At 43.2% G+C, this 12,500-nt stretch overlaps 3 protein-coding genes across 3 annotated transcripts in view; 2 read left to right on the top strand and 1 right to left on the bottom strand.

Annotated features, from left to right (window-relative positions):
- Positions 1-1,439, top strand: part of twf1b (twinfilin actin-binding protein 1b) — a gene marked incomplete at both ends in the record, with an annotated part of 16,561 nt that extends 15,122 nt beyond the window's left edge. Inside the window, 2 exons of the mRNA XM_080537519.1 lie at positions 179-300; positions 1,275-1,439. Coding sequence (XP_080393645.1) covers positions 179-300; positions 1,275-1,439 — 287 coding nt within the window. The remainder of the gene's footprint in view (positions 1-178; positions 301-1,274) is intronic.
- A 5,182-nt stretch (positions 1,440-6,621) lies between these two features.
- On the bottom strand, positions 6,622-8,477 carry LOC308163960 (CTD small phosphatase-like protein 2-B; the record flags this gene model as incomplete). The annotated part of the gene is given in 9 exon segments (XM_080538129.1): positions 6,622-6,653; positions 6,656-6,686; positions 6,883-6,978; positions 7,080-7,206; positions 7,366-7,445; positions 7,549-7,611; positions 7,723-7,809; positions 8,047-8,158; positions 8,419-8,477. Coding segments are annotated over 9 exon segments (687 nt in total).
- Positions 8,478-11,141: 2,664 nt separating this feature from the next.
- Positions 11,142-12,500, top strand: part of pus7l (pseudouridine synthase 7 like) — a gene marked incomplete at both ends in the record, with an annotated part of 9,570 nt that continues 8,211 nt past the window's right edge. The window contains one exon of the mRNA XM_080538128.1: positions 11,142-11,954. Within this exon, the coding sequence (XP_080394254.1) occupies positions 11,142-11,954 (813 nt within the window). The remainder of the gene's footprint in view (positions 11,955-12,500) is intronic.

The following is a 12,500-nucleotide window of genomic DNA, read 5'->3' as shown; positions in this document are numbered from 1 at the left end:
TCCGTGTATGTGTGGTGTGTGCGTCCGTGTGTGTGTCCATCTGTGTGTGTGTCTGTCTGTCTGTCCGTGCGTCTGTGCGTGTGTGTGTGTGTGTGTGTGTGTGTCTGTGTCTGTGTCTGTGTCTGTGTGTGTGTGTGTGTGTGTGTGTGTGTGTGTGTGTGTGTGTGTGTGTGTGCAGTGTTCATCTACTCCATGCCGGGGTACAAGTGCAGCATCAGAGAGAGGATGCTCTACTCCAGCTGCAAGAACCCTCTGATCGACACCGTGGAAAACAACCTGCGCATCCAGATAGCCAAGAAGGTGGGCGGGGCCTGCTGCTGGTCACGTGACAGGAAGCTCCATCACATGACAGGAAGCTCCATCACACGTCACTCACACGATCCATCAACATCGCTATTCTGATAAGTCTCGTGAAAAAGTTATCAAAACATCCAGCATTATTTTCATAAGTTAGAGAGTTATCAAAAATAAGCCTGGACTTTCCTTTGGCGACGTTGATGGAATACCCCCCTGGTCTGAACACAAGACAGAACCATCACACACACAGACAGGAACTACAACATTAGTACCATTGTCTTTTGTTTCTCTACCTCGACTGACGTCATAAAAAACAACAACTACTTCTTCCTTTCTCTAGCCCTGTTACTGCCGATGGCACTGATTCTTATCGAAGGTTCTACGTACGGCAACTATTGTACAGTTGATTCACTTACTTTAGACAAATACACTTACTGTATCACAAGTCACTTTGGATAAAAGCGTCTTCTGCTAAATGACATAAATGTAAACTAATTATGAATACAAATGATTGTAATTATTAAGGCAAGGCAAGTTTATTTGTATAGCACATTCATACAACAGGGGCAATGGACCTATCGCTAAGCCACGCACCCTTTGAAAACTCGGGACAAACAAACAACGCTTCACTGACAGTGACTGACTGACTGACCGTGACTGAATGACATTCAATGACTTACAATGGCGGGAGTTGGCAAATTTCAGATTTCTGATTTACCACAGAAAGTAATAGACATGTTTTTTAAAGATCACTGCCTGTAGGGACTTTTGCTGTGATATGATTGGACAATTTCTATTTTGGGGCGTGGCTTAGCGATAGGTCCATTCAAAGTGCTTTACATACATTATTAAAAAAGACATTTTTAAGAAAAAAAAAAGACATTTAAAAAAGGTTATCTCCCTCTCTCTCTCTCCCCCTCTCTCGCTCTCTCTCTCTCCCTCTCTCTCTCTCTCTCTCTCTCTCTCTCTCTCTCTAGCTGGAGATCGACAACGGGGATGAGTTGACGGGTGACTTCCTGTACGAGGAGGTGCACCCCAAGCAGCACGCGCACAAGCAGGCCTTCGCCAAGCCCCGGGGCCCCCCAGGGAAGAGGGGGGGCCGCAGGATCACACGCCCCCCCGGGGACGGAGAGGCTGATTAAACAGAAACAGAAAGAAAGAACGAAGGAAGGAAGGAAGAAGAAAAAAAATAAACCACCCCTCCATTTTAGTCCACAATGGAACATTCCACGTAGTATATATAGGAAAGGTTTTACCCTTTATTTGAAACATTATTGCTTGGTAACCATGGTAACCCCTTGAACCCTTGAACCCATGTAGAAACCTGAATACCCCCTCCCTAGTAGAACGATCTAGAACCATCTATGCACACAGAACAGAACACACTAAGCCATACCAATAACCTCCTCAGACCTGTGAACTTTGACCTCTGTAGCTTGTTAGGTAGACAGACAGGTACTGTATCTTTTACGCATTTTACGATACACAGGAATGTACTGACTGACAGAACGAACGCACTCTGAGCATTTCACTGACTGACAGAAGAAGACATTTCCCTTTAGAACTGTAATGTTTTTACACTGTTTTAGTTTTTTCTTCTGATTTTTAAAAGAATAATAATGTTTAAAGTGCAGTCCTTGAACCTTGACCTGGGGGGCTGGGGGTGAGATGAGAGGAGGAGGAGAGGAGAGGAGAGGAAAGACAAGACACCTTCTCACCCATCCTGTCGTTTTTCCAGTGAGCGCTTCTGCTATTGATTTGACCTCTGACCTTAGTCCTGTCCCCTGGTGTTCATCCTTCAGTGCTGAAGATGCTCCAGCAGGTCTATAGTGAAGTAATGGTGCAGGTCGATCAATAATGCATAGAGCCACATCCTCCACATCCTCCACGCCCCCAGGGCCAAGGGTTGAGGACAGCCGATTAGGGAGCTTGTTTTTGGGGTTAGACACCAGGCCATGTGTGGGGGCTCCATGGGTGTTATGGATAGGATAGGCCTAATGTTTTTTTTTTATTTAAATATACAGTATGCTGTATGTCTCAATGTGTTCATCCATCCAAATCCAATGTGATTTTAAGATAGATTTAATGAAGATAACGAATAATGAATTTGAAAAAAAATAAGAAATCAGGTAGAAATAAGCTATTTTTTTGGGTGAATTAAAAAAAATTTGTCCCCTGTTCTTTTAACGAGATAACAAACTCATAGAGAAACTATTTTTCTATGCCGTGACGTACTGTATTGCGTACTGTATGTGTGAGTGAGGCTCGGCTCCCAACAGCACCACAGCCTGAACTGAGTGTCAACTGTTTTCAAAAAAGCAATTACTATTGTTAGTTAGTTTGTTTGTTTGTTTTGAGAGAGGGAAAGATATTATCGTCCGTTTATCAATCAGGGTGTGTGTGTGTGTGTGTGTGCATTTCACGGCAGTGATCCACTCCACGTAATCTCCATAATCTCAGATTAGTCAGACTCTCCAACACTCCACGTAATCTCTCGTCCGTCTGATTAAATGAAGCTCCACACATATATATGCAACGTCTGAACCACAATGCTGCAGTTTGTTCCACCCGACAACAATGTGTGTGTGTGTGTGTGTGTGTGTGTGTGTGTGTGCGTGCGTGCGTGCGTGCGTGCGTGCGTGCGTGCGAACCACAATGAAGGGAAGGGATTGTGCCACTCTTAGAACAAACAGCTGCCACCGGACCTCGGACCTAAGCAGGTTCTCCAGGGTTCTCTAGGAGGAACCTGGGTTTCCTGTCATTTGCTGTAGAAACATTTTTGGTACGAAAACGCGTCCTCTGACCTAAAGGGAAAAGCCAAAGAACCACATTTTGCTCCCACCTAGAACCTCTGTTGGTTCTATGGACACTCTTAGGAAAAAAGAGGGTTCTACACTACACCTTTGAAGAACCCATTTGGGTTCGACGTGGAACCGTTTTGGGCTCCATTTTAGAACCTTCTCTGACAAGGGTTCTACGTGGAACCCAAAAGGGTTCTTCAAAGCGTTCCCCTACGGGGGCAAATGAAGAACCTTTTTGGAACCATCTTTTTCTAAGAGTGTAGAGCTTCCTGTTTGGTTCTATGTCCTATAGAGTCTTTCTGGTTCTATAGAGAGTCTTTGAGGTTCTAGAGAGAGTCTTTCTGGTTCTAGGTAGTCTTTGAGGTTCGAAAGAGAGTCTTTCTGGTTCTAGGTAGAGCCGTGTTGTCTAAGAGTGTGATGTGATTCCCAGGTAGTAACGTCATTGAAGACCAGTCTACTGTTAAATAAAAGGCAATGAACCACTACTACACGTATCTCCTGTGTTAGAGGTTGTTGTTATTATGTGTTTCATCCTGAATGAATCAAAGTAGTAGAAACTATCATGTTATGTCTCAAACGTTTTTTTTTTTTCTATGAATCGAAATGTCTAAAGAAAGTGAAAGAAATGTTAAAAACGATATTTAAATCACATCCCACACGTGTGAACTTTCTTTCTCTGCCTGGCTTTTTTGGTCAACTGTCATTATTTTATTTATTTATTTTATTTCCAGTTCTGTGTCCAGCTTGAGGTTTTTGGACTAGCAGGAAGTGGGTCCATTACCGTGGCAACAGTATCAACAGCAACCAGAGCTCAGTCTATTTGCATTAAGCTTCTGCAAACAAACATAGTTTGTTTTTAGACCATTTAGACCATGTACCAGGTGTGACTCTGCAAAGGCATACATTGGCCGACGGGCTCATTTTAATGCATTTCTACCTCCACCAGACACAGACCAGACACAGACCCAGACCCAAACCAAGACCAGACCCAAACCCAGATCAGACCCAAACCCAGACCAGACCCAGACCAGACCCAGACCATACCAGACCAGACCCAGATCAGACCCAAACCCAGACCCAGACCAGACCCAAACCCAGACCAGACCAGACCAGACCATACCAGACCAGACACAGGCTAGACCAGACCGGACCAGACCCAGACCCAGACCAGACCCAGACCAGACCCAAACCCAGACCAGACACAGACCCAAACCCAGACCAGACACAAACCCAGACCAGACACAGACCCAAACCCAGACCAGACCCAGACCCAGACCAGACACAGACCCAAACCCAGACCAGACACAGACCCAAACCCAAACCCAGACCAGACCCAGACCCAGACCAGACACAGACCAGACACAGACACAGACACAGACCCAAACCCAGACCAGACCAGACACAGACCCAAACCCAGACCAGACCCAGACCAGGCCAGACCAGACCAGGCCAGACCCATACCACACCAGGTCAGACCCAGACCAAACCAGACCCAGACCCAGACCACACCAGGTCAGACCCAGACCAGACCAAACTAGGTGGAATGATGCATATCTAGACTCAAATGGGTTAACATCGTCTTGGGTGGAATCTCAAATACAAATGTTCTAAATTAATATCAGGCCATCCTATGGCTTAAGGGTACTCAATTGAAACCCTATACTAGTAGATTACATTACATAATAACCTTAAAACATCATGATTTCATAAACATGTCCTCCCAAAGATACATTTTAAAACCGCACCTTATTACAGAGACCACAACTGCATTTAATGGACTAAAGCAGAAACAAAAAATTGCAGGCAGACAACAGGAAAGCAGCTCTGTAGCATCAACTTCAAACAAAACACACTGAAATATTTGTGTTGGTTTAAAAAGGCAGTCAACTAACAGAGGAATGCATACTAAAATTCAGAAGCTAAAGAAAAGGTTTTAAAAACCTTGAAGAAAAAAAATGTATATACATGTCATACTGTATATACACATGTAATTGGGTGAGTATATTATACAGGTTTGACTGGCCATTCCTGTTCAAATGAGTCTGGAGCCATAAGGTCCTAACACTCAAAGACTGCATAACATTCAGTTCCATCAGTTCAAAACTGTAGCTGCAGATGAAATATCTTCCAGAACATCACCTGCTTTCAAGAATAAACAAGTCACTCCAGAGAGAAGCCAGTAAAATACAGAGGACTGCTCTGGGTGTACAGTTCTGCTGGAGTATACAGTTTAGTTTGAGTATACAAACATATACTTATACTCAAACATAGCTTCAAAAAATTCAAAAGATTGAGGTGTTTTGTACACATTTTCAAGGATAATGGCAATGCTGTAGTTGTAGACAGAAATCCATTTTAACATCCCCATTTGAGTCAGTTGATTCTTCTTTTTCGCTTCACTTTGATGTCTTCGACAACCCTCTCTCCCTCTCTCTCTCTCTCTATCCTCTCTCTCCCTCTCTCTCCTCTCTCTCTCTCTCGCTCACTCCCCCTCCCTCTCTCTCTCTCTCCTCTCTCTCTCCCTCTCTCTCTCTCACTCCCCCTCCCTCTCTCTCTCTCTCCTCTCTCTCTCTCTCGCTCACTCCCCCTCCCTCCCTCTCTCTCTCTCTCTCTCTCACTCCTTGAACTGGTTGTTCTTGAGAATACAATCATAAAGGAATGCTTGATGGATTCTGTGAATCGTAATGCAAATAACCAATGGTAGTTATGCAGTTTTCCCATTTTGCCGTCTATGTAATCATAAGTGTGCCCTTATTAATCGGCCAGATAACATGTTATTTCAATGTTTCAATAAAATACGTACTCTAGGCCAATGCACATGTAGAGTTAGGGAGTTATTTACTTTGTTGTCACTGGTTGTTGTCTTGGTGGAGTAGTGCATTCCCTTTTCACTTTTTTAATCCCGTGAATGTCTTAGCTACATGACCTTGAAACTAGCAAAGGACCTGTGTGGTTGAAATGCAGTCCTTATTTATTTTGGAAATGTCTGCATTTGAAGAAACATGAACATATAATAAAATATTACATATATATTACAATATTTGTATTCAATTCATTCATTCAATTCATTCATATACATATTACATATATATTACAATATTTGTATTCAATTCATTCATATACATTCTAATAAAATAGAATGAAAAAACGACTGAAGCTGTTGTTGTTGCTCACTTAACATAGACTATTAAACAGAGTCATTACAGTGACTAGTCCAGAGATGCTGTGACAAGATGAAATTCAGAAATTAGTAAAATTGTAAAAAATAATTGTAAAATTATGTGTTTATCAACCCTCATATGCTCAGTTATTGTTGAGTCCTATATGAGTCTGTTTATAACAAATTGTCTTTGTTTGGTACTGTTGGATTAGCAGAGCAGTACAGTACATGCCCCTGCTACTGGATGATTCTAGAGTATCTCTCTGACCCCTGCTGCTGCTGAGACAGGTAGAGCACCAAACAAAAGAAAGAGAAATAGCTAATAACTAATCTCCATTGTGTTGGATCCCAGAGTCGGGGCGCTCAGTCTGAGGGCAGGAGGTCATGCAGACGAAACGCTCTCGGACATGTGGCCTTACGTCTTCATTCTGCAAAAGAGGGGAACACGTTAAAAATAAAAACAGACCCAAACGACTTGCACTGACTTCATCCTGGACAGGATACGGTCATACTATACACACTACCATATATAAAGATGTTGCTATTAGATTAGGTAGATGGACGGATTTATAAAGATGTTGCTATTAGATTAGGTAGATGGACGGATTTAAATTGAGTACCCACCATCTCCACAAGCTTCTCCAGGAAGGGAACCAGCTTCAGGAGTTCCTTGTCATTTCTGTCATTGTACCAGCTGTCGATTAGAATCCCATTGGAGAGCTGTAAAGGTTCAAAACAAAGTAGATTTGACTTTCAATCAAATAACCAGTCCTGTGAGAGGCTAGAGGGAAATTAAAAAGAAGAAGTGATTGAATGCTTACCTGATAAGCAAAGGCTTGAGGTGAATTGTCAATTATTATCGTCTTTGAAAGATCCCTTCCAAGAATGTGGAGGTCCTTGATGTACATTCCTTGTACACAAACACAGTGCTCACGAAACAACCTATGCCTGTAAAAGAGAGAGGGGGAATAACCATTCAACTCTTGACCAGATCATTCACATGGCAGGGATGGTCTCAGAACTAAGAAACAATGCACAATCTGTTCAGCTATGATTTACATCAAAAGCTGTGTTGGTATACAGCAATAAACTTGTGCTTTCACTGACCTGACCAACTGTTTCTTGGGATCCAGGATGTTGAGCAATTTGTCTGCATACACTTTCTTAGAGGCAGTAAAGAGAATGATCTGTGAAGAATAAGACAATTGTGTTAAAGTGAGCAGGTTTAAGTTTGGTTTTTGCCATGTATACAGTTATACAGACATAAACTTTGTTCAATGAGAATCTCACCTCATAGATTTGAGACATACGCTCCAGGAACTCTCTAAAGAATGGCCTCAACCGGACATAAACCTTCAGAAGAAGGAAAAACTTCACTGAGACCATGTCCAACCATGTCCCCCTGGTCAGTGAAGACCGCCCCTCTCTAATGACAATCACAGAACATGTCACAGGCAGTAGTACCTGGTATATGACGTCTTGGACAAGCACAGGAAAGGTGAAGTCAGCATCCTCTAGTTCGTCCAAACTACAATGCACCAACGTTTCATCCTGATGGAACACAACAGGAAAGAGCCTCTATTTATTTTAACAGTTATATAGTTCTTCAAGGAATTTCTCAACAAATGACGAAATCTCAAAATGACTCCAAATGAACCTTATTAACACCGCGTTGTTAACATCATAACAAAGGCAATCACCACTCCCAAATCAAATGTAAACAAATTGACATATTTTCCAAGGACATATGAGATTGTGACTTAAAACCAAGTTGTGCATATCACTCACCAGGTCCAAGACCAGGGAGAACTCTGGAGTGCTTTGTGTTTTCAGAGGCAGCGCCGGTTTGCGGGTCATCTGCTCCTCTGTCAGTGGGGGCATGTGCTTGATGAAGCGGTACCTGAAACAGAGCAGGGGGATATTGGTTCATCATTGACCGCCATTGACCAACCTACAGACCTTTGGGGACAAAGCCTTCAGCGTGGCCGCATCTACTCTCTGGAACTCCCTAAACTAAAGTTTGCAGTTCAACAGTCGCGGTGACTAAGGAGGAAACAGTCACCACATTTAAGTCAAAGACTAGCTCATTTGGGCGAGTGGACTAATTGGTGAAGTGTTGCGCTTCAAGAAAGAAGAATTGGAAACTAAGCCGACGTTTACCTCCGTTTGATCGGAACCGAGCAGACCAGTGGACAACTCGACTTCAGTAGGGTATCCATTTCAGATCCACCCGTTTCAGAGCTCTGGGTGAGTGATTGAATTGCCACAGCTGACATCTGTCGTTGAGTGGTGAGTAGCCAAGTCGCTGGAGATAATTTGTTTGAAAACAAAGCGTAAACAAATGACTGAATGTAACAATGGCAATCTGTCGTTGAGTGGTGAGTAGCCAAGTCGCTGGAGATAATTTGTTTGAAAACAAAGCGTAAACAAATGACTGAATGTAACAATGGCAACAGCGTCAAGTAAAAATTGTGATGACGCACAGCTGGTGGGCGTGGCTACTGCCAGCCCTGTGGAAATGAACCCAGAGGATTTAAGCTGCATTTGACATCCCTAAAGCCCTGTCCGGACGGCATATAAATTACCTGAGGACCTCGGTAATATTTGTTTTACCCTAGGACCCCAGTGATTTTAATGACCGATCCGGATGGAATAAAAAATCTCCATGCATGTTTGCGTTTCGCGTGCAAGTTGCCATTTAACATCACAGAAGAAGAAGCTGTTCCCGCCGGATATTTTGTCAGACCCACAACACAACGCACGTGTAGCAACAACAAGTCATTTGATTGGACAAGAGGCATTCCATGACTGCTGATCAGATTTCCAGAGCGAATTTACGAACGCAGCCGACACCACTCGCAGACTCGTTTTTTTCATAACACGAAACTTTACGATATAATAAACAGCAGTTTAACGATCACGAAATACTCATAATTTGTAAATACTTTCGTTTTGGGATGTGTTCGCGTTTGGCCCTGTGTGAGCATCTAATTATGTGTAGTTATGTGTTTCTTGTCGATGTTCTATCAGAATGTTTTGATGTTATTAAAATTAAGAAGATGAATGGCTGAAATGGCGCAAAGCGGGGAAAAACAGATACGAGATCTAAAGTCTCGAACGATTATATTTCAAAACAAACTTTAACTCCCCGAGGGCTCATTCATTCATTCATTCATTCAAGGACCTTCGCCGGTACAGGGGTGTGGAAAACGAAGGTTTCTGCCGAATGCTGCTAACACTGGAACCACGTTATGAAATATCAGTTAACAGATATTGGGATGTATCGTTGATGAATTTTCTCTTACAATGTATAGATTATCGGGGGGTAATATTGTACGGTTATCATATACGTCAGTTACCTTGCGATTCCCACCCCTAACTTCATCCCTGTGTGTTGTCAGACACCGTGATTTATAGAGTGCTAGATCCAGACCATACAAACTGCACAGTTTACAAGCTAATGTTAGGTAAATTCGCTAGAACTGGTTCAGAAGAAGAAATCAGTCCATCGTCACTTACATCGTCGTCGTCGATTAACCTTTTAAGTGGTTTGGTTATCCGATAGTGGAGATTCAAGGGAGTTAATAATGTCATCCACATCCATTGTTTGCACAGAGCTACCCCGGTCAAAACGGTAAATTCTAGTATTAATATCGCGCAAAATCATGCAATGCGTACCAATTACTGACATGTCAATCCGGACGGTAATAAAATTACCTGAGGACCTCAGGGTTTGCTGAAACACAGTAGGTAATTCCAGCCGGAATAATTACTGGGGTCCCCGGAGTAAATCACTGACATGGTCGGTCCGGACGGGATAAAAATTACCGAATTACCCCAGGTAAAACATATATTACCGAGGTCCTCAGGTAATTTATATGCCGTCCGGACAGGTGTTGTTAATCCTACTGGCGCCTGCAGTGACACAAAACCCATGGAAACCAAAAGCTTATGATGAATAAATCATGTTGGTTAATTGGGTTCAACTGAGGATGAGGCTGTTAAACAGCACAAAGTAGATACAGACATTCGTTATATGCCGAATGTGTTTGTATTTATTTATTTATTTATTTATTCAGCCTTTATTTCTAAAAAAAATAATATGACCTAATAAAGACAACATGTTAAATGAAATGACCAATCAACAACTCTTTAAAACAGAACGAAAGACATTTAAATAATAACAGTACTTTCCCTTTAAGAACTTGGAACGCCAACTCCGCCCTCTTCAAGTCACATGACCCGGAACTAGGAGTCGTGCCGCTGCTGAAGAAACATGTGGGTTTGTTTATTTCAGACAGATAGAAAGAAATAGGCTAGATCTGTCGTCTTAGGGCGTACAGTACAGTTTCTCATCACACAAAGCAACAGTTAGATGACGAATGAATGAAAGACGACACATTAGTCAATCTCTGTGCAGAAATACAATCAGAATATCAGTGTGATATGTCACATTAATCCAGAAACGGTGTCCCCTGCATTTCATAACTGGTAAGGACGGTTGTCATCCTGCTTTAGTGCATGACGGCCTAACCCAACACTCACTTAATTCTCAATTCTATATATTTGTATATATTGAATATGTATTTACTGTATGTGTTTATCTTTGTTCTATGCCCCTTGGAGTGTATGGTTTATTCTTGTTTTATTATGTAGTTTATATTATTGCTATTGTGTGTTTTATTGATTACAATTGTTCTATTATTGTTGTTATGCTGTGTGGATAGGTTAAAGCACTTTGAGCTGCAACGTTTGCAGGAAAAGTGCTCTACAAATAACGGTTATTATTATTATTATTAGTTGTGTCATATCATATAATCACATTCTGTACCGTCATCTGTTTTCCCAACATGACAACATAGCCTTTATCTGAGGAGATGACCATGGAGGAGGATGTGCTCGGCGTGCCAGAGTTCTACATGTCAGACCACGTCGGCTTCTTTGGGACGATCAAGAACTCCACCAAGGACTTCGTCGTCACGGAGATCGACATCCACGGCCAGCTGGTCACCCAACCCGCCAGCAGCACCTCTGAAGGTCTGGTGTTAACCCCCGACGTTACTGCCCCCCCAGCCTGCCCAAAGAAGAGGGAAGGTAGGGCTAAACGTGGGCCTCAGGAAATCAGAGAAGACACGTTGAGAGACGTCGGAGAAGACGTAGGACCCAGTCTGAATGGGGATGGGGATGGTGGCGACACAAACATCCCCAGCCAAGACGTTTTCGACCTGAGTTTACTGTTGGGTCCGTCTGTCAGCGAAGAGTTGGAGCAGTTCACCGCTGCCCTGAGAGAAGCCAGGAGCACCAAAGAGCGTGAAAAGAAGAAGATGGCCAATAGAGAGGATGATACCATGGCCAACCAAGTGTGTGACAAGATGACCAACCAAGGGGATAACAAGATGGCCAACCGAGAGTGTGACAAGATGGCCAACCGAGAGGAAGATAAGGTGGCCAACCAGGAGCTATCCCTGGGTTTGTTCCCCGACAAACACCAGAGAGCCAACGTCCACCGGGCCGTCCGCCACAACTTCCCCTTCCTGATGACGGTGACCAACCAATCAGAGATCTGCGTGCGGGGGGACCCGGCCTATCGGGAGCTGGCGGGGCTGGTCACGGAGGAGGAGGCGGAGGACTTCTTCAGGTTCATCGACGCCAAAGTGCCGAACGCCGTGTACACCTTCAGACCAGACGCCTGCAAGGTGAGTACCTGCCTCACCTGTTATACCTGCCTCACCTGTTATACCTGTCTCACCTGTTATACCTGTCTCACCTGTTATACCTGCCTCACCTGTTATACCTGCCTCACCTGTTATACCTGCCTCACCTGTTATACCTGCCTCACCTGTTATACCTGCCTCACCTGTTATACCTGCCTCACCTGTTATACCTGCCTCACCTCAGTCTCGTGAGACTTCTCAAAAATAAACCTGGATTTTACTTTAGCGACTTTAATGGAATACCCCCCTGGATGTGCAATTTGCCAAATGAATAACCGGGATAATGGAGGAAAAGCTAGTGTATTAACTTTGTTAGTGTGTTAACTAGGGGTACCTAGTATTTAGTGAATTATCCCTTCTAAAGGATGCCTTAGCACTTCAGATTTCTGCTTTTTGACAGACGATGAGGTGTCTCAATCTCAATCTCAATGTAATCTAAGGTGATCAGAGACTCTGGATGTGGAATTTGGCTGAATAAATAATCGGGATAATGGAGAAAAAAAGTGTCTTAGTTAGTGTTTTAACTAG

This window comes from Nansenia antarctica, assembly GCF_963989245.1.
Source record: "Nansenia antarctica genome assembly, chromosome: 8".
Classification (NCBI taxonomy): domain Eukaryota; kingdom Metazoa; phylum Chordata; class Actinopteri; order Argentiniformes; family Microstomatidae; genus Nansenia; species Nansenia antarctica.
The sequence above is the reverse complement of the archived record's forward strand: the minus strand, read 5'-3'. Positions and strand labels throughout refer to the sequence as shown.